General features: G+C 42.7%; 1 protein-coding gene across 1 annotated transcript in view; it reads right to left on the bottom strand.

Moving 5' to 3' along the window:
• Positions 1-22267, bottom strand: part of LOC132870779 (NACHT, LRR and PYD domains-containing protein 12-like) — a 165524-nt gene that overhangs the window by 48356 nt on the left and 94901 nt on the right. The window contains 3 exon segments of the mRNA XM_060904635.1: positions 1726-1899; positions 9458-9631; positions 16394-16567. Coding sequence (XP_060760618.1) covers positions 1726-1899; positions 9458-9631; positions 16394-16567 — 522 coding nt within the window.

The raw sequence follows: 22267 nt of genomic DNA on the forward strand, positions 1-22267 counted from the left end.
GATTATAATGATTTTACTTTTACTTTAATTCTTTGTTACTGTGATCCTCGTAGATTGTGTCTGCGGGACGATTTTTGGTGATCCTCGTGGAAGAGCCACGGGAAGAGCGCGCTTTATGAGTTAAACCCATAATAATAATTAATCTCGAGGTTGATTCCTTTTTTGAACTTTATTTCATTTTATTTTATTTCTACTATTGTTCAATTCTTATTATTTTTCTTCCCCAATTATTTTATGTAATTTTATTTTCTACTGTTTACTGTTCTGCTTTTACTTCTGTAAAGCACATTGAACTGACACTGTGTATGAAATGTGCTATATAAATAAACTTGCCTTGCCTTTTTGCACCTTAGTTATGAGTTTACTTATTTATAATCTTTTGTAGTATTGATAAGCATGTTTGTTTATCCATTTTAATCAGTCTGATTAGATTTAGATCTATAGTATGTGAGATGGGGAGGATCTAGTATAAGCCTAATAGGTTTCCTTCCTCCCCCAGCACGTAGTCTCTTATTATTGTCTTTATGTGTGAAATAAAAAACAAAACACACACTAATAGACGCACAGGCTTCAGTGGGGGTCTGTAAGCTCTGTGGCAGGGGCTTTTCACACAGGCTACACTGTTCACCAACCGCGAGCTGGCCTGGTGGTTAGCGTGTCCGTCTCTCGACCGGGAGATTGCGATTTCTACTCACGGTCGGGTCATTCCAAAGACCATCATAAAAATGGTACCTACTGCCGTCTGGTAAGGCACACTGCAATACAGATGTGAGCAGGAAGTCAAACTCTCGCAGTTACCAGAGGACCAGCCCTCCACTGTAACCCTTACTGTATAAAATGCGAGAGGCAGCGGGCCGTAGAAGCAGAGATCGGTGCTGCACCCATACGCCTCAAGAGCTGGGTAGTACTGGGACAGGAGACTGCCTGGGAAGACCAGAGCCTGGTGCGGGAGGGACTTTTTTTTTGCACTGTTAACCACTAAACAGTTTGTGTTTAAGGAACAAACAGCATGATATTTCAGTGAGATACTTGATCAATTTGATTCACAAATACTGAATTACACCAAGACTGTTGACACTTTGGTAAACATTTAATTGTTGCATTTTAATGAAATGTGAGCGGAGGCCGGGCTTCCAGTATCGTCTTAAAGCAATCACCATTGACAGAGATGGACTGAAAGATTATTTACTGTTTTCACATTTATTATTATTAGAAAAATTCAAAATAAAAAATTGTTGCCATGGCTTTCAATTTATTGGAAGTTCTTTTCTGCTCCTTTTTAATTTTTATTTAAAAGTCTTTTTTTGTTTTGTTTTTTTACTGCATCAGTTCTACGGCATTGACTTCTCATTTTAGTTTTTAAACTCTATATTCCTGAGATCTTTTCCATCATGTCACTGCTGCTTTTAAACCCTGCAGCTCACACAGAGTGCACTTTGTTTGTGTCTCAGGTGCAGTTTGTCTCATTAGGTACAACGTTGAAATTACTGTGAAATTTACTACAAACACACTGCAGTCACATCAAGTCATGTTTTATGTTGCAGCTTCTCACGTGCGTCCATCTGACCCAAAGACTCTTTCACAAATCATCAGTGTGCAGTGAAAAGAAACGAATCTTCCTCCTCAGGACATTGATGATGAACCTAAAACCTCTGCTTCAGTCTCACTGTTAGAGAATGTGTCCGACTGAGGAGCAGGTCATGTGACTCTCAGAAATGATCTTACCTCAGTGTCTCCAATTTACAGTCAGGATTCTCCAGTACAGCACAGAGACACTTCACTCCTGAGTCTCCGAGTTTATTAAAGGCCAGATCCAGTTGTCTCAGGTGTGAGGGGTTTGATCTCAGAGCTGAACTCAGAGCAGCACAGCCTTCATCTGAGACACCACAATTACACAACCTGCAGAGACACGAGACACACTTCATCAACAGATTTTCATCTTGGTTTAATACTTCCTTTAAAGAGAAGTGTGTAAAATTATTTTTATTATCCAGAAGGTCATGAAGATTTACTATCACCTGTTAATTCTAATTAACGTTGTAATTAATAATGATAATACTGTCACATTTATTTCTGTCATCTGTTGTGTGTGATATTAAACCATCAGCAGCTGAAGCAGAACAGAGAACAGCAGACTGACCATGAACTTTAATCAGACAGAGAGAGAGAGAGAGAGAGAGAGAGAGAGAGATACATGCCATAGAACTGAGAGCGATATCTCAGATAGTTCTCTACTAGACTTATAGTGCACTAGACAAGGCCAATAAACTTGGGTCTCCATAGTCTACATAGTGCGGTTATATAACACTATAGATCAGGGGTCGGCAACCCTAGGCACGCGTGCCACAACTGGCACGCCGAGGAATTTCCAGTGGCACACTGACGATGATACACAAACCTAATTATTCAACACATTAAAAATGTTCAAACGTCATCTTGAACTGTTGCATGGCGAGCCTGCTCTTTTAGCATGACTACACAACAATATAGCGACCCCCTCCCAGTGTTGCCAGATACTGCTGACGTTTTCCAGCACAAAATATGTTCAAAACCCGTCAAAATGCACTTAAAACCACCCAATCTGGCAACACTTCCCCCTCCCCATATTTCTCACGAGATGGGCCCACTTGATGCAGCAGTTGCGCTAAGATGGCAAAGAAGCCGACAGTTCGGGCTTTCCTCTCCTCGTGGACCAAAGAATATGGGTTCGTTTCTCAGAGGGACCGTGCTGTATGCACGCTGTGTTTTGAAAGTGTTGTGTGTCGAATATCCAGTGTTAAATGTCATTTCGAGGCAAAGCACAAAATGACTTTCAAAGATCAGGCACATAGGGACGAATCAATCTCACGCGCAGTGTGCGGATATGGGAAGCAAGCCCACACTTTAAAAAAGTCTTTGCCTCAGCTAAAAACAATGCCACTGAAGCTAGCTATATAATTTCTCACTGCATAGCTAAACATGGAAAGCCATTCACAGATGGTGAATACATTAAGGAGGCCTTTCTCTCCAGCTTGGATAGTCTTTTTGAGGGGCTGCCAAATAAAGAGACAATAAAATCAAGAATAAAAGACATGCCTGTATCAGCCAGAACTGTTGAGCGACGAATTGGTGAAATGGCAGAAAACGTAAGGGTGCAGCAAACAACTGGCATAAAAGATGCAGCGGTATTTAGCATTGCACTTGACAAAAGCGTAGATGTGAATGATGTGGCACGTTTGGCAGTGATCTGTGGTTGGTTGAAGAGAGCAACTGGACTTGCTTGAAGATTCTTGAAAACGTTTCACCTCTCATCCTAAAGGCATCCTCAGTTCTGTCTGACTCTGTTCAATGATGGTCGTTCCAGGTTGACAAAAATGAACGATCCTCTCTGGCTAAGATGTCTGCCACAGATTACTATGTACCTGGATGACTGAGATTCGTCACAGATATGTTTCTACGCACTTTGGGATGAGATCCCTTCGATTGGTGTGGGAGTATGAGGACTTCCAGAAAACTGGCAGACATCTTAGCCAGAGAGGATCGTTCATTTTTGTCAACCTGGAACGACCATCACTGAACAGAGTCAGACAGAACTGAGGATGCCTTTAGGATGAGAGGCGAAACATTTTCAAGAATCTTCAAGCAAGTCCAGTTGCTCTCTTCAACCAACCACAGATTACTATGTACGTGGATGACTGAGATTCGTCACAGATATGTCTGGCAGTGATGGCAAGATATTGTGATGTGACTGTGAGAGAGGAGCTCTGCTGTTTAAAGCCAATGAACCCTGCTGGGCATCTTTACCCAAAAACTTCAACTGTCTTCGCAATATTGCACTGGCTTTATTGTCAGTGTTCGGATCAACATATCTGTGTGAACAGATATTTTCGCACATGAAGAATGTACTTTGCCCCTCCCGAAGTCGTCTGACAACGGGCCATTCGGAATCATGCGTCCAACTCAAAGTGACCAGTTGCCATCCCCACATCTCGGAGCTAAGTAAGGGGAAGCAGGGCCAGGGATCACATTGACTGATAGGCAAAACATTTATTTTGTAACAAGGCTACTTCAAATTTGCAGTTTATTGTTAAGCCACTTTAAGTAGGCTACTTGTCAATGTTCTCTGACACTCATTATTTAATTTTTTTCTGCAGTTTTATTATTCATCAGTTCCATTTCCATTAGGCTGCTATGTCTTTATTGTGAATAACTTGGGCCTGTTACCTACTGAAAAATTTTGGATGTTATTTTGTGAATTTGTATAAGCTGCTTGCAATGTTGTTATCCAATGTGTGTGTGAGGGGGGTGTTCTTAAACCTTGTGTGTGAGGTTAATGGCATAAAACAAGTGCAATGGTGTTTTACATTTGCATTAAATATCCATATCTGTCTAAAATGTGTGGTGTCTAATTACACATAGTTAGCAACACCTATGTGAATGGCACACTAACTAACAAGAAAATTTCTAATTGGCACTACATGGCAAAAAGGTTGCCGACCCCTGCTATAGATTTATATAATTGTAGAGTCAAGGAAGTAAAATCTGAATCATGGTGAAAAACTATGGAATGCCTTGTGACACAAAATATAGTCAGGAAAAATTGCATAAAATAAGTAAAGTATTAATTCATTAAAATATGAAATAACTGCTTAAAATGGCAGTTAATTAACTTGAATTGCAATCAAATAATTCAATTCAACATATTTAATTGTATATAATTTATTTGATATAATGATCCTTGGTATATCGTGCACCATGAAATAATTAAATCTATCAAAGTCACCCATCAAAGTTGGTGGGTGGGATCCAGCATCTGATCTACTCAAATCGATTGCTTATGCCTGCAGAATGAACAGGTTACTATGGTGCCCGGCTCACACACACAAAACCACATAAGTGGTTTTCTTATGGCCACAGAGCTGTTTAGTTCCAATCCTGTGAGTTTTCCTTCATTGCTTGATGCAGGTCAATAATTTCAAACACAGTAACATCTTTTCCACAACTATGGGGATAGGCTTTCCGAAATATTTAAGAAACGAGAAACTACTCACTGCATCAGTTCAGGTTAAAAGAATTCTTGCCAGCTGAAACATTAATCACTGCAATAATTATCCAATCAAAAGGTGCTTAAGTATTTGTTTATTTAAATCCAACTGGCAACTTTTTTTGGGCCAGGCCGTGTAATATAATGTGGTTATCAGGGGCAGTAAATGTTGAACTAAATTTCAGAAATATCTGACGTTCTGTCTGCGTGTTTGAGACTAGATTAGATAAAACTTTATTGATCCCTTTGGGAGGGTTCCCTCAGGGAAATTAAGAATTGTGTGTAGTTTAGACATTAGAACAGCTGGACTTGATTTGTCATGACTTTCAGTGCAGTCTCACCAATCAGATGCTAGATCCTGCCCACGAACTTTGATGGGTGAGTTTGAGAGATTTAGTTATTTCATAGTGCGTCATGTACCAGCAATCATGAAATAAATCAAGGACAATAAATAAAATAATTAAAAGCATTTGGAAATAGACATTAACATTATTCCAGCTCATATTTCTAGTTTAAATTAATTATTTCACAGTTCAATTAATTAATTTCTATTTTATTTTTAAATATTTATTTCTTCTAAATTTCATTTAATTTTTTTACAAAATGCATTTCATTCAAAAAAACCCCACCACCATCATGAATTCAAAAGAAGATATACTAATGTCAAACAAAGCGTTCATTTTGAGAATTAACATTCATGTCTTTTATAAACCAGATTACTGACTGGAAATTTATTGCCAATTAAAAAAATAACTGAATTCTAAAACTGATGGGGTGTAAAATATTTTCATATCAGGTTCATGTTCTACAGATTGAGGATATCAAATCTGCAGTAAATAGAAAATGTACATAAGAATGACATGAAAATAGAGGGCCAGATGTGCTGAGCAAAAATGGGGGGGGGGGGGGGGGGGGTCGGGATCATGACAAAATCTGTAATAATTCAAGACCATTTTACGATTGTAGTGAAAGAACTAAGAGGGAAAACTACATGGGTCCTGCATGGGAAAATTGCTTGTCCACTGGGTTGCTTCTATTAAGCAGATCTGGCGACCCTGTTCATAGCAGATAAATGCCATGTAAACACGTAGCCGGGTATTTTTAAAACCGAACATTTTTCCCCCCTCCATTTATAAAAATGTTTTATCCACACCACCTCGTCTTCGAAAAAAATCCCTTCCACACATAACCGAACATCTGCGTTTTCAATCACATTCCTAAGCATTCCAAACCTGTAGATGGCTATTTCCCCAAATCCTACCCCCTAATCACATCGCCTGTGCTCTTGGAGCAGTAGTTGGGCTTCTAAAATTAAACATGTAAATAGCACCTGCACAATAATTAACACTTTCAAGGCACTACTCCGATCCATTACTCTTTAGCTAGCCGCACACTACGCCGATTTTCAGCATACCGAGCCAACTGAAGTCGCGAGTCAGGCGTAAAGACTAGTTTTCGATGGTACCGACTCATCTCACAGCCGATTCGAAAAATTAATCGGGAGCCAGACTGATCGGCGAGAGTCGCTAGCAATAGCCAATCATATCTTTCGCATATAACACGTGACATCATTAAACACAATTTCTAGCGCGAGAAATACGTGTTGGTAGCACCTAATGCAGGTATATACTGTAATTCCATAGACTGAAGCTTTATCCATAGACACAGTGGGCTGGAAAGCCACTCTGCTCAAGTTGTGTGGCTGAATTCCAAATCGCTTTAACTCCCTTATATAAGTGCACTATTTAAGGTCGGGAATAATAGCTCATGCAGCCTAGATAGTGCGCTACATATTCCATGTTGTGTCATTTGTAATTCAGCCTGTAGCATCTTCAAGTGTTGGATTTAACAGTAGGGGAGAGCGGGGTAAGATGAGCCAGGGGGTAAGATGAGCCACCCCCTGTTTCTAAGAAACAGTAAACAAATGTGACCATGTGACCACATTCAAAGGAGGGCGGGACCATTTACTTACACTTGTGGAGAGGAGCACCACATGTCAAACTAGGTGAGGGAGATATTTATAAAAATGTGTTTTTGTGCTTTCTAAGTCAATTCCATGTTTGTCCACAGTGAAGGTGATTTAGAGAAGACAAAAGTAGAATAATATTTAGACACATTAGGGTTAAGTTAGTGGCTTTCTAAGCTATGATATGAATGCTAATAAAAATAATTTTGATTAGCCTAATCCCCTTTATTAGCATTTTTCTACAAAATGGTGGCCACGGGGTAAGATGAGCCATTAGATGTGGGGCAAGTTGAGCCACTGGCTCAACTTACCCCATTGGTGGCTGAGCTTACCCAATATGGATGACACTTAAGTTTTCACATTTACTGGTCATATATGACAACAACAACAACAAATAAACAAACAAATAAATAACATGTTAATATAAATAATATGTTTAAAAGGTTTTTAATAAATAAAATAATGCCCTCTGTTATTACAGGTGTGCATGATGCCACACTCATACAAAAGAAAAACAGACAGGGCCGCACAGTCCCATGCAGTTTTGGAGAGAGCCGCAGAGGAAGTCAGGAAAGGCAGGCCTATTCGGGCTGTGGTGAGGGATATGCATTTGGACAGGATGACTCTGACTAGGTTCATTGAAAAGATAAAGAATGGAGAGGTAGAGACAGGTTATACCAAGTTGGTGAAAGTGCATTTCTTCATTGGCCAGATAATCAAATTGGATGTCTTCGAAATAGAGGCAAGATTTCTCAAAAGAAGCCAGTCATGCCATGGCTCTGCAAGAAAGCCAACCTTTGTCTTCAAAGAGAAAGATGAGGCTGTCCTGTCAAGACAGGATATTGTGAAAAAATTGCCCCGCCCCTTTACTGTTGGGGGGACAGCACGGAGGGAGAGGCAAATGGTGTTCCCTTGCAATTTGAACGCTTGGAACATTGAATAATGATGAAATGATTGAATGATTGATGGAATGATTGCTGCATGTTTTAGCAATGTTTTAACCTACTGAAAGAAATAAGATTTTTTGGCACTGCTCTACTGTTTTAGTAATTTCTATAATATAGTATATCTCTCATTCCCTCTCTAACCATCCCTCTTTCTATCTATCTACGCATATCTCTCTCTCTATCCATCTATCTATCCCTCCCTATCCCATCTCATTCTATCACCTCTCTCTTCATCTCCCCTTTTCTATGCAACGGTCCTATCCCCCACTTGATTGACTTGACTTGATTCATTGATTGCATTTCTAATAATAAAAGTTGTTTACTTTGTTAACCTACCATGTTTTGTGTTGGCTCAATTTACCCCACACAGTGGCTCATCTTACCCCGTGCATGAGGTAAGTTGAGCCACTTGACATTTTTTTTTCAAGAGGTAATATCATTCTAACCATAAGAGCTTATCAATTATTTTTTGCTCAGATAGTAACAGTACACTTTGAAATTTGGTATGGTGTGTAGACTGGAAGCAAAAATGGCTTTAACATGTAGTGATGATGAAAAATGTAAAAAGTGGCTCATCTTACCCCGCTCTCCCCTAACTATATCCAATAGCCAATCACAAAGCTATTAAGTTGTCACATGTCGCTTCAATCGCGACTGCACTCGTCAACAGTCGGGAGATATGTGCGTGCCCTGTTGGAAGTCGGCTCTGAAATGGGTCGGTTCGGTACCGCATGGATCGCCGTAGTGTGCGGCTAGCTTAAGTCCATGCTTAATCTGGCTTCTGCAGTAAACAAAGGTCGCACGTTTGACGTCAGGGCAGATTTGTTGTCATTTTTTTGGCGCAGATTGTGACGTTCTAAAACGCAAACCTCCGGTTATCTCTGTCTACACGAAAAGGCATACACGGAGTTTTCAAAAATCTTCACTTTGCCCGGAGTTTTTTTAAATATTCGTTTTTGATGTGTTTTCATGTGGATGACAGGCCAAAACGTAGAAAAATATCTTCGATTTAGCAGATACCCGGCTACGTGTGGACGGGGTCAAAGACATACTGAAAGTAAATTCACGAACAAACAAACTTTCAAATGTAAGGAAATTTTTTTGTAAAAAGGCTAGTTGCTGTGGTTTCCAGTTTATTTTAAACAGTTATTTGATCCGTTTTTGTTTTTAATTTTCTGCCTTTTCACTTTCCATATCACTGCTGCTTTTAAACCCTGCAGCTCACACAGAGTGCACTTCGTTTGTGTCTCAGGTGCAGTTTGTGTCATTTGGTACAATGTTGTAAATTTCACAGTAATTTCAGACACGCTGCAGCCTCATCACGTCCCGTTTTGTGCTGCAACTTCTCACATATGTACATTTGACCCAAAGACACTGACAAATCATCAGTGTGCAGTGAAAAGAAACAAATCTTCCTCCTCAGGACACTGATGAAGAACCTAAAACCTCTGCTTCAGTCTCACCATTAGAGAATGTGTCCGACTGAGGAGCAGGTCATGTGACTCTCAGAAATGATCTTACCTCAGTTTCTCCAGTTTACAGTCAGGATTCTCCAGTACAGCAGAGAGACACTTCACTCCTGAGTCTCTGAGTTTATTACCGGACAGATCCAGTTCTCTCAGGTGTGAGGGGTTTGATCTCAGAGCTGAACTCAGAGCAGCACAACCTTCATCTGAGACACCACAATTACACAACCTGCAGAGACACAATGACACACACTTCATCAACAGATTTTCATCTTGGTTTAATACTTCCTTTAAAGATGAGTGTGTAAAATTAATTTTATTATCCAGAATGTTATGAGAATTTAATATCACCTGTTAATTCTAATTAACAAAGTAATTGTTAATTAGCCGGTCAGTGTTTTGCATGTTGACCTACTTTTCTGCAACTTTGTCATTTTATGGACCTGTTTTTTCCATTGCTTTGTATGATTTTGCTAACGCTAATTAACCTAATTTTCCCCTGCTCTATTGACTCCGATGCGGATCCTACTGACTTTTCTTCGGATTAACGCCACTACAGCTTTTTTAAATTTTCTCCTCTGCTGGCTAATGCTAACCACTCACTGGCTCTGCTTTCCATGAATCCTCCCCCAGTTGCCTTTCTCCTCCTTGGCTCAGTCGGCAGGTGAGTTTCCACTCTTTTACTAACTGTTTCTTGGCAGTTTATGACCGGTGGGTTTGCTTTCCCACCTCTCATATACTAAATACGCATTGGGGTAACACTGGGTTCTGGCTAACGTGGCTTGCTATGACAGTTGTGTGGTTGGCTTGGCTTTGGGATGTAACTTCCAAGATGGCATCTGCTGGTGGTGCTTTTTAGGCCCATGTTTGTAGCAATATGTAAACTTTGGGAGTGGCTTACTTTTTCATCACCATTGACCTGGTTTATTCTCCACCTGAGCTGTGAAAGCTAAACTGCAATGCTCGGCTTGACCCATCTGTATGCTCCTCCTGCAAGTCGCTCCGAATTACATGATGTCCATGCTACATCCATCGCTCTTCTTGATGCTACTGAAACCTGTGCTACACATCTGCTATACCATCCATTTAGTCCTTTCGACCGAATCACTAGCACCGTACTGACTCCATCAGGCCTCGTAATATAAATCACAAGTCCTTAATATCTATGGACAGTTCTCACTTTAACCATGTCTACAATCCTTTGGTCAATTCCCACTCATTTGCCTTATTACACTGTCATTCACTTCCTGCCAAAGCCACCTTACTTAGAGACATTACTGAAGATAAAAAATATGGACATGCTGCTGGTTATGGAAACCTGACAAACTCCGAATGACTACACACAACTTCATCTGCTCACTCCCTCCGGCTACAGCTTTTTTTGCCCAACCCTGTGTCACAGGTAGAGGAGGTGGCCTGGCTGCTGTATACAGGAATACTCTGAAAACTGTGACCATTAACCTCCACAGTGTTCTGTCTTTTGAATGTCTTGCATTGAAATTTACTGACCCAAAACCTCCATTTGTTCTTCTCAACTACCGCCCACCCAAACTACTCCCCAGCATTTTTTCTGACCTGACCAAGTTGCTCACAATCAGTAGCTCTAACTCTTCTGTACCATTATAAGGGGATTTCAATATCCATGCTGATACTGACTCTGCTACTGCAAGGGAATTTAAAGCCGTTCTAGAATGCTTTAACATTAGGCAGCATGTTGACTTTCCCACTTGTGTACATGGTCATACCTTTGATCTAGTATGTACCGGGTGTCAGAAACCCAACCCCACATCTTCGTCATGACACCTGGGCAACAGAGCAAGTAGGGGAATGCCTGTTGGGGCGAAGTATGGTGGTATCTTTGGATCCCGGGCCACTACGGTCACCGTGAAGGCCAAACAGGAACCCTGAAAATGAGATGGCTAAAAGGGCTCTGGTGAAAGTCCTCAGCAGCAGATCAGGTGAGGGAGGTGAACTTTACTGAAATACCCAATGGCTATGAAGATGAAAGGAGGCTATGCCAGGTGGGCTGGCTACAAGGCCACATCCAACAGACTGGGTGATTGGCAGCTCGATGCAACTCCTAGGAAATCCCAGCCAGTCTCCTCCCTTGGTGCCGCAGGGGAGAACTGGGAGCCAAGTGTGTGGGCTTCATCCTGGCAAGCTGTTGTCCACCCTAAACAAATTCACACCAGTGGCTTCCTTCCGGACCACTTCATCTTCTGGAAGCTCTAAAGGCCAACAGCAATGGGATAAGGATGATAGGAGCAGGTTTGGTGAAACTGAGAGCTCCTAGTCCAGACCTGCATATTGGTGGCAGATGTGTGATGGTCGCCTTTCTGTGAACCCATGGCTACACAGGAATTCAGGCCCTGCATCTGTGACTAGGTAGGTCTTTTCAGGAGTACCACTGCCAACCCAGAATGAGGAACGCCGAAGAAAAGATGGGCTAAACATTGGAAGCCACAAGCAAACCTGGCTGGGGTACCGCACCCAGCAGGTCACCCTCTTCTGTGGGCAAAATGCACCAAAAAAACCAAAAGCATACTTCTCATCTGACTGTTGGATCTTGGAATGTGAGAACACTTCTTGACTGCAAGGACTTGGTCCGACCTGAACGAAGAACGGCCCTGGTCTCAAGGGAACTCGCTAGATTCAACATTGATGTCGCTGCTCTGAGCGAGATGCGGCTGGCTGGCGAGGGCCAACTTGAAAAGACCCAAAGGAACATCGAGATTATGGGGTTGGCTTTGCCATCAAGCGCCAACTTGTCAGAACCCACAACCTGATCCCCAAAAGCATCAAGGAATGCCTCATGATGCACCTAATTCCGCTCCCTGAAAACCACTTTGCCACTTTCATCTTGGCCTATGCTCCGACGCTGGACACCAAAGAAGATATCAAGGAAGCGTTCTGCCAACAACCGAATTAAGCCATCACCCACGTCCCCACTGAAGATCATCTTGTACTCTTGGGAGATTTCAACCCAAGAGTAGGAAAGGACCACGTTCTCTGGCAAAACATCCTTGGAAAGGAAGGTGTCGGAAACTGCAACACCAACGGCCTTCTCCTTCTTGGCCTCTGTGCCAAACAAGAACTGACCATCACCAACTCTTGGTTTCGACTTCCCAACCGCTTCAAGGCCACCTGGAGTCATCCACAATTGAAACACTGGCATATTCTTGACTATGCCATCATCAGACAACACAAGAAAGACGTCCTGATCACCAGGTGCATGCCCGGTGCCGACAACTGTTGGACTGATCATCTCCTTGTTACCAAAAGGAAACTGAGTCTTCAACGAAAACCCAAGGCTCGGCACCACCTGAACAACCAACCAAGAAAGAAGTCCGACATCAGCAAGCTGAAGTACTCGGCCAAGTCTAAGATTTTCTGAGAAGCAGTGTACCGATGCCTCACATCGAACCTGGTACACGAAACATCAGTGGACTTGGAGTGGACAACTCTTCGAGACCCCATCAATGAAGCGGCCAAAGAGACCATTGGCCTCCAGAAAAGGAAACAACAGAAATGGCTCGATAGCAATGACGAAAAAATTGCTGGCCTTGTCAATGCCAGGTGAAAAGCGAGGATCATTTATGAGCAAGACCCGACTTCAATTGAAAAGAAAGCTCAGCACCAACGGCTCAAGAGTCAGTGGCAGACCAGACCAGACTACGGGAGCTTCAGAACAACTGGTGACAGGAAAACGTTATCATCCATGGGGACTCTCATGTCAGCCAACAACACCACCCTTTTGACTGAGAGCCAAGACATTCTGGAACGCTGGAAGGAGCATTTCAATGCCCTGCTCAACCGCAATTCAACTGTGGATGACGCCTTCCTACGGAATGTGCCTCAATACCCTCCACAACCCTGGATGTCTGTCCTGCCTAAATTCAGTGAGTTCCAATCAGCTCTCAAGCAAATGCACTGAAGAAAAGCAGCAGGACCAGACAACATCCCGGTAGAGCTGCTCGACCACAGCAGAATGGCCCTGAAGACTCGGCTCTTCACCCTGATGCTTCGAATGCGGGATGCAAAGCGTGGAACACGCTTTGCGCTGATCATGACCATCTTTAAGAATGGAGACCAAAACATCTGTGGCAATTACCATGGGATATCCCTGCTCTCCATCGCTGGAAAGATCCTGGCCAGTATTATCTTGAACCACCTTCAAGAAATTGCCGAGAAGATCCTCCCGAAATCTCAATACAGATTGAGCTTTCTGAAGGATGATTGACATGATTTTCTGTGCCAGACAGCTGCAGGAGAAGGCTCGAGAGCAGAATAAACCCCTCTTTCTGGTGTTCTATGGCCTCGAGAAAGTTTATGATAGCATTTCATGGGATGCTATGTGGGCTGCCCTGAGACACTTTGGCCTACCAGATCCCTTCGTCACAATGATCCAAGCGATGCATGACGACCCAAGTCATCCACCAAAACACCATCTCAGATGAGTTTCCCATCACCTGTGGACTGAAACAGGGGTATGACCTTGCACCCACACTGCTCTCTCTCTCTCTAACTTGCTGCCATGCTACATGAGATTCCACTGGACAACCCAGGCGTGGAAGTCAGATACCATTTCAATGGAGGATTGTTCAACCTGTCACGACTCCACTCCAAACATCACACTGCCATCTTCAAAGTGATGGAGATACAGTACACACGACAATGCTGCACCAGCTCACTTGCCTGAAGAAATGCAGCAAATCAGTTAATGACTTCTGTGCTGTCTACTCCCAGTTTGGCCTCACCATAAACACCGGCAGGGCCAAAATCCTTGCCCAATCTCCACCTGGAGCTAATCCACCAGACTGCAACATCTCAATCACGGGAAACAACAAAGTGTGTGGAGCACTTCCCATACCTTGGTATTTTTCTCTCCATCCAGTGCACTTCAACCAAGGATGTAGAGAACAGGCTCCATGCAGCACATCTTGTGTTTGGGAGACTCACAAGCCGGGTGTTCAAGAATAAGGACCTCAGCCATCAAACCAAACTGATGGTCTACGATGCTGTTGTGGTCTCGACCCTCCTTTACGGGTGCGAAACATGGACCCTCTCCCACCAAGACCTGAAGAAGCTGGAACAGTTCCATCAGAAGAACCTCCACACCATCTTGAACATCAGCTGGGAGGACCTCTGGGCTTGATGGCTCGGTCTCTAGGTCTCTGTCTGGCATCTCTGATCACCATTTCATTTAAATCTGTTTTTCCTTACTAGTCACCATACATAGACAAGATAAAACTAAAAATCACCGATCAAAATCTCAAATCTATTGATCCAAATACAGGTAGTCGTCGACTTACGACCTATGCGACTTACGACCGATCGACTTTACGACCGTCTGGTTATGACTGGCAAGTGTTTCCCAGCTGAGCTAGCTGAGCATACGACAGTTTCAGCCCCAGATCCCGGCATACGCGCAGTATCTCGTTTTTTTCCCCCCGTTTAAATACCCTCGCACACACCGTCATACAGTTTCCGCCCCAGCTCCCGGCAGCACCTCTCGCCGCATACAACAGTTTCCGCCCCAGCTCCAGGCACACGCGCAGTATCTCGCGCTCCCTCGCGCACGCCGTCATACAGTTTCCGTCCCAGCTCCTGGTTTATGAAACAAGCAAATGCTCCCGCGAGCCAGAGCGCTGCAACAGCTGATGATGACGTAGACGACACACAGCCAAGCACCAGTGATGTCAGCGGTCACTAAGTTTTGTATTTTGGTATGTTTTACCTTTGTATTTTGGTATGTTTCAAACTAAAATTTTTCTATTTTTCACACCTGTATTTCGTATTTTTTGTTTTGCACATATTAAACGAATTGTACTGTACGCAGTGTAGTATGCAGTGTTTGACTTAAACCAAATAATGAGCCAAGGTAATGAAATAAGAAAAATGTTGATAAAATAAGACTTTAAGATGATTACAATATCATTACACATCACAATATACTTTTGTTCATTTAACATAGGCCAACTTACGACCAGATCGGTTTACAACCGGTCAGTCGTAACCAAACGCAATCGTAAGTCGACGACTACCTGTACTTTCTCGTCTGCCCTCTCTGCCTCCTCTCTTTCCTCAGTGCTTGACTTATCTTCCCCCTCTGAGATTCTCACCGTGTACAGCTCTTCTCTCTCTTCAGTTTTAAATATGCTTGTTCCCAAGAAGGTTTGGGTTATTCCTCCCCTTGATTCGCAGGGTCCTTTCGCAGGTTACCCTGGGGCCCTTTGTGACCTCGCCGACTATTACACACCTTGCTCTTGGAGTGATCTTTGTTGGTCGACCACTCCTGGGAAGGGTAACAATGGTCTTGAATTTCCTCCATTTGTACACAATCTGTCTGGCTGTGGATTGGTGGAGTCTAAACTCTTTAGAGATGGTTTTGTAACCTTTTCCAGCCTGATGAGCATCAACAATGCTTTTTCTGAGGTCCTCAGAAATCTCCTTTGTTCATGTGATGATACACTTCCACAAACGTGTTGTGAAGATCAGACTTTGATAGATCCCTGTTCTTTAAATAAAACAGGGTGCCCACTCACACCTGATTGTCATCCCATTGATTGAAGACACCTGACTCTAAGTTAACCTTCAAATTAACCGCTAATCCTAGAGGTTCACATACTTTTGCCACTCACAGATATGTAATATTGGATAATTTTCCTCAATAAATAAATGACCAAGTATAATATTTTTGTCTCATTTGTTTAACTGGATTCTCTTTATTTACTTTTAGGACTTGTGTGAAAATCTGATGTTTTAGGTCATATTTATGCAGAAATATAGAAAATTCTAAAGGGTTCACAAACTTTCAAGCACTACTGTACATCTGACCCAAAGACTCTGACAAATCATCAGTGTGCAGTGAAAAGAAACAATCTTCCTCCTCAAGACATTGAAGAACCTAAAACCTCTGCTTTAGACTCACTATTAGAGAGTGTGTCTTACTGAGAAGCAGGTCATGTGACTCTCAAAGAGATGATCTTACCTCAGTGTCTCCAGTTTACAGTGAGGATTCTCCAGTACAGCAGAGAGACACTTCACTCCTGAGTCTCCGAGTTTATTAAAGGCCAGATCTAGTTTGCTCAGGTGTGAGGGATTTGATCTCAGAGCTGAACACAGAGCAGCACAGCCTTCACCTGAGACATGACATTTCCGCAAGCTGCAGAGACACAATGACATACGCTTCATCAACAGATTTTCATCTTGGTTTAATACTTAAAGATGATCTCTCATGTTGGACAGTCTCTATTTTCTTGACCACTCACAAGGTCTTATTAATAATGACTGAAACATTATTACTGTTATGGACAATTGCTGACATTAATTTTACTAGAGGCGCAAATGTTTAAGCAAAAACTAAACAAGAAGACATGGTCATCACTATCCCCCGCCACAAGCATTTTATGAAGACCTCTTAACACTTATGCCCATTGCTTTAGTATTGGCTTATGATGTTGTAAGTGCTATGACACCTTCATAAAACACTACCCAGCTTTTTTCAGTAGTATGAGCACACAAAGTTTCATTGATGTAGCTTATGTAGTTTCTGAGAAAACTTGTCCAGATTGAGTCCACTTGTATGGTATACGGTCCAATAACGAAAATCAAGGGCCATAACTCTGAAAATAATAATTAATCATAAAAGATTTTCAAACTCAACTTAGATCAGGGGTCATCAAAGTACGGCCCGCAGGCCGACTCCGGCCCGCCACCCCCCTTTGACCGGCCCCCCAGCCCCTCTGCCCTCCACCACTTGAACCGGCCCTATGAGGCAATCCCCAAAAGTGGTCATGGCCTATTTATTTTAAATTGTTTTTTGGCAAATAATAACATGTCTGCATCTTGTATTTTGTTGATTTTATCAATTAAAATTGATATTTAGTTATAAAATGAACTATTCATATTTTCCAAATTTTCGTCATATGCTCGCAATCAAGCAGTGACAGGCAGCGCACGCGCAGAGAACTGTCAGTGTTCAGGACAGCAAAATGGCTAGCGGTAAGCGAAAAGTTGACAGAGAGTGCAGAGTTTTTAAAGAACAGTGGACCACCAATTATTTTTTCGTTCGGCGTAAGGACCGTGCAGTTTGTCTTGTATGTAAAGAAAGTGTGTCAGTTTTCAAAGAACATAATCTGCGTCGTCACTATGAAACCCGCCACAAAGAGTATGCTAGTTTGCGAGGGCAAACAAGAGAAGACAGGATTCAGAGGATGAAATGCGGACTGGCTGCACAACAGAATGTATTCCTTCGCCAAACCCAGATCAACCAGGCTGCTGTCCGGGCTAGCTATAAGGTAGCTCACCTACTAGCTACCCATGGAAAGCCGTTTACTGATGGGGACTTTGTTAAAGTATGCATGCTTGCTGTGGCCAAGGAGGTGTGTCCCAACAAGAAGGATGCGCTCAATGCGGTGAGTCTCTCCGCACCTACTATGACCAGGCGAACCGAAGATTTGGGCGACAACGTGTATGACCAGCTGAATGAGAAAGCGTCAGAATTCGAGTTTTTTGCTTTGGCCATGGATGAGAGCAATGACGTGCAGGACACAGCACAACTGCTGTGATCTATTGCTCATATTATTATAAATTTCACTGTTTTTTTTAAATGTATTTATTTTATAGGCCTATTTATTTGACCTTTATTAAGTGCTGCACACAATTATTATTAATATTATTAATAATATCAACAGGCCTACCTACAATTTATAATTTTCCACTCACCTTTCCCAGTGTCAGTCACCTCAACTAGGCAGATGTTTCTTACCTTGACAGCTTTGATGTTATTTTTATTAGAAAATAAATAAATGGAATATCTGTGGTATTTCAAATTAAAACAAAGTATGAAGACTCGATTACTACTTTTGCAAACCACTAGTAAAGATAAACAAATATGTGCCAGGAATCAAGTGTTGATATAGGAGTGTGGATATAGTAGTGGGGATGGCTGTGCCAGGCTAGTAATCTCTACTACACAATAAGACCTGCTGGTGGTCATATTTGTCTGGATCATACAATTCTGTTATATAGCTGACCTGACCCCGGCCCCCCATCACAGTCAGGAACGACAATGTGGCCCCCAGAGAAAAAAAGTTTGGTGACCCCTGACTTGGATCATGAATAGGAATAGGAGCACGCAAAGTTTCATTGATGTAGCTTATGTAGTTTCTGAGAAAACTTGTCCAGATTGAAATGGACGGACAGACGGACTCCATTCCTATATCCCCCTGCACACTTTGTGGCAGGGGATAATAACTACTTAAAGGTTTAAGAGTCAGGTTTTGTAGAATTTATCTCTGCTTGACTATTTTCAAATGTGTAAAATATAAATAAAAACAGAATGTTGTCAGTAATGGCGTTGTGAATCGAAACTCTAACAGAACTACAAGCATGGGTTCCCAGGACTACAACGCCCAAAGTTCACACTGCCCCCTGTCTCCCTCTTATTAAGTTCAGCTGACTATCGTTAACTGCTATTCAGCAGTGCTACTTAAAGCAGGGATGTGATTTGGGGCTGGTGAAATTATCTGAAAATTTTAGGCGGGGGTCTGGGGGCCGCAGGCCCCCAGCTAGTCCAGGGCAACACCCTGGTGGGGGGACAAGGGGGGAAGCCCCCCGAAGCTCCTGGGTTTTGGGGTTTTCTGACTTAAAAATTGTACTAAAATGGCAAGCAAACACAAGAAAAAACTTGTCATGATTAACAAATTCAAGCCAATTTAATGGTCAACATGCAACTCTGACACACACACACACACACATACTCTCACTCGCGCGCGCACACACTCTCTCACTCACGCGCGCACACACTCTCTCTCACTCGCTCTCTCTCTCTCGCTCTCTCACTCACTCACTCGCTCTCTCTCACTCGCTCTCTCTCACTCGCTCTCTCTCACTCGCTCTCTCTCACTCGCGCGCGCACACTCTCTCACGCGCGCGCATTCTCTCTCTCTCTCTCTCACGCGCTCTCTCCCTCTCCCTCGCTCTCTCTCTCACTCACTCGCGCGCTCTCCCTCTCCCTGGCTCTCTCCCTCACTCGCGCGCTCTCCCTCTCCCTCGCTCTCTCCCTCACTCGCGCGCTCTCCCTCTCCCTCGCTCTCTCCCTCACTCGCGCGCTCTCCCTCTCCCTCGCTCTCTCCCTCACTCGCGCGCTCTCCCTCTCCCTCGCTCTCTCTCGCTCTCTCTCACTCACTCGCGCTCTCTCTCTCTCTCGCGCGCGCGCACTTTACGCTCGATCACGGAGGCTGCCATCTTTCAACTCCGTTTGAAGCGAGCTTACGTACAGTTATCTAACAAGCGCGTTCATTGGTTGTTACAGAGCGATGGGCCAATCACGTACTTACGTAATTACGTCAATGAGATGAAACGAGGTATGTGATTGGCCCATCGCTCTGTAACAACCAATGAATGCGCTCGCTTCAAACAAAGAGTTGAAAGATAGCAGCCTCCGTGATCGAGGCGTAAAGATGCAAATCCGAGGCTGCCATCTTTCAAACAAAGTCGGAACGAATAGGATACGAATGTGGATTTGAGGGAAAAATCGGAAACATTTTTTTTCCAAGTTTTGAGGTGAAAAAAGCGGAATTCCGCGAATTCGCGGAAAAATCACATCCCTGTTAAAGGAATACTCTGGAGTGAAATGCTTTTTAGGTCTATTTTCGCATTATTGGGAGTGCATACGTTGAGTTGCTACCACAATCACATCAATCGGTTGTGTCTGTGAAGATTCTCAGTCATCCAGGTCTTCTACAAACACAACATTCCGGTACATTTCAGACCCAGTAACACTCTGAAGCAGAAACTGGTCCACCCTAAGGACAGAATACCCAGACACAAACAGGACAATGTAGTGTATGCCATTCAGTGCAGTGAGGAATACACGGACTCATATACTGGGGAGACAAAACAACCGCTTCACAGGCGCATGGCTCAACACAGGAGAGCCAGTTCCTCAGGCCAGGACTCTGCTGTCTACCCTCATCTTAACAACAAAGGACACTCATTTCAGGATTGCAACGTACGCATTTTAGCCAGAGAGGATCGTTGGTATGAGCGAGGAGTTGAAGAAGCCATTTTTGTCAACCTGGAACGGCCATCACTGAACAGAGGTGGGGGTCTAAGACATCATTTATCAGCCACCTACAATGCAGTCCTTGGCACACTTCCCAGACAACTGAATGCACACAAAAACCCAGCTGTTTTCAGTGACTCACAGGAGGACACAGAGAATCAGCATTCCATTGATCACCCTAACGGGCGATCCATTGATCATCCTAACGACTCTCGAGGCTGTTCACAACCAGCCCCCAGTGACCCACACCAACAGGATGACTCAATGACACCTTAGATGAGCTTTTCATCCATGAGAGGATAAATACCTGATGCTCCCTACCAGTCAGACAGAACTGAAGAAGCCTTTCAGATGAGAGGTGAAACGTCTTCAAGAATCTTCAAGCAAGTCCAGTTGCTCTCTTTTACCACCCACAACCAATCGGTTGTGTTTTGAGAAAATTCGTTTTTTGTGATTTCAACCGGAAAGCGCCAACACGGCAGTTCCCGGGGCATGTCTTTTTGCCGAAACAAAATGCTAGTTTTAAAACCATTGCAAAGCTCAAAACAACATGACAGTTCTGTGGAAGTGAGTAGAGGGTTCCTACAAACAAAACGAAGTGTCCCTGGCTCTGCAAGTGCACTGACAGTGTGTGTAGAAGGGTAAATACAACCCCGATTCCAAAAAAGTTGGGACAAAGTACAAATTGTAAATAAAAACGGAATGCAATAATTTACAAATCTCAACAACTGATATTGTATTCACAATAGAAAATAGACAACATATCAAATGTCGAAAGTGAGACATTTTGAAATTTCATGCCAAATATTGGCTCATTTGAAATTTCATGACAGCAACACATCTCAAAAAAGTTGGGACGGGGCAATAAGAGGCAGGAAAAGTTAAAGGTACAAAAAAGGAACAGCTGGAGGACCAAATTGCAACTCATTCATGGGTGTTAGCAGACAGAAGTCATTTTGACTGAAAAAACTTACTGAAGCTGGAGGCTGAGGGTGCGCAGCAGCTGAACGAGCCGGCAACGCCGGCAAGGTGCGAAGCAGCGCCTTGGGCTTATAGCCCAAGGTGCGCGGAGCGCAGGGAGGGTGCGGGAGGGGGTATCCCCCTCCCGCAAGAGGGGTCTGGGGGATCACCCCCAGAAAATTTTTGAAAATACAGTGCTCTGAGGTGCTTTCTGAGCCCATTTTGCAAGGTTATAAATGAAAAATAACAGTGAGTATTCAAGACATAATATGGTCTATATATACAAAATAATTTTAATGGTTGGACCACAATTTTAAATTCAAATACAGGTAAATATCACACTAGATAATAGCTAGCTATTGTACCACACAACAGCCTACATAGTGATGGTAGCAAATCAACTTTCTTCTTTACTATTTGCAGAAGAAATATTTCAAATATTCATAGAACAATATTTTAAGACTGTTCAGCAATGTTTAACTAGTTTATCAAATGCTGGAAATTTTCTTTTTACATGTGTGAATACCACTAAATGTAGGTAAACCATTGCCACATACTAGATCACCTTTTCCATTACTACATACAGTAAAATAATTATTCCAAAATTCATAGAACACTATTTTCAGTTTTATGAAATGCTGAAAACAATTTTTTTTACATGTGTATACCACTAAATGTAGGTAAACTATTGTCACATACTATCTAGTATTGTCACATATCTATCTATACTGAAAATAGTGTTCTATGAATTTTGGAATAATTATTTTACTGTATGTAGTAATGGAAAAGGTGATCTAGTATGTGGCAATGGTTTACCTACATTTAGTGGTATTC

This window comes from Neoarius graeffei, chromosome 22, assembly GCF_027579695.1.
Source record: "Neoarius graeffei isolate fNeoGra1 chromosome 22, fNeoGra1.pri, whole genome shotgun sequence".
NCBI lineage: Eukaryota > Metazoa > Chordata > Actinopteri > Siluriformes > Ariidae > Neoarius > Neoarius graeffei.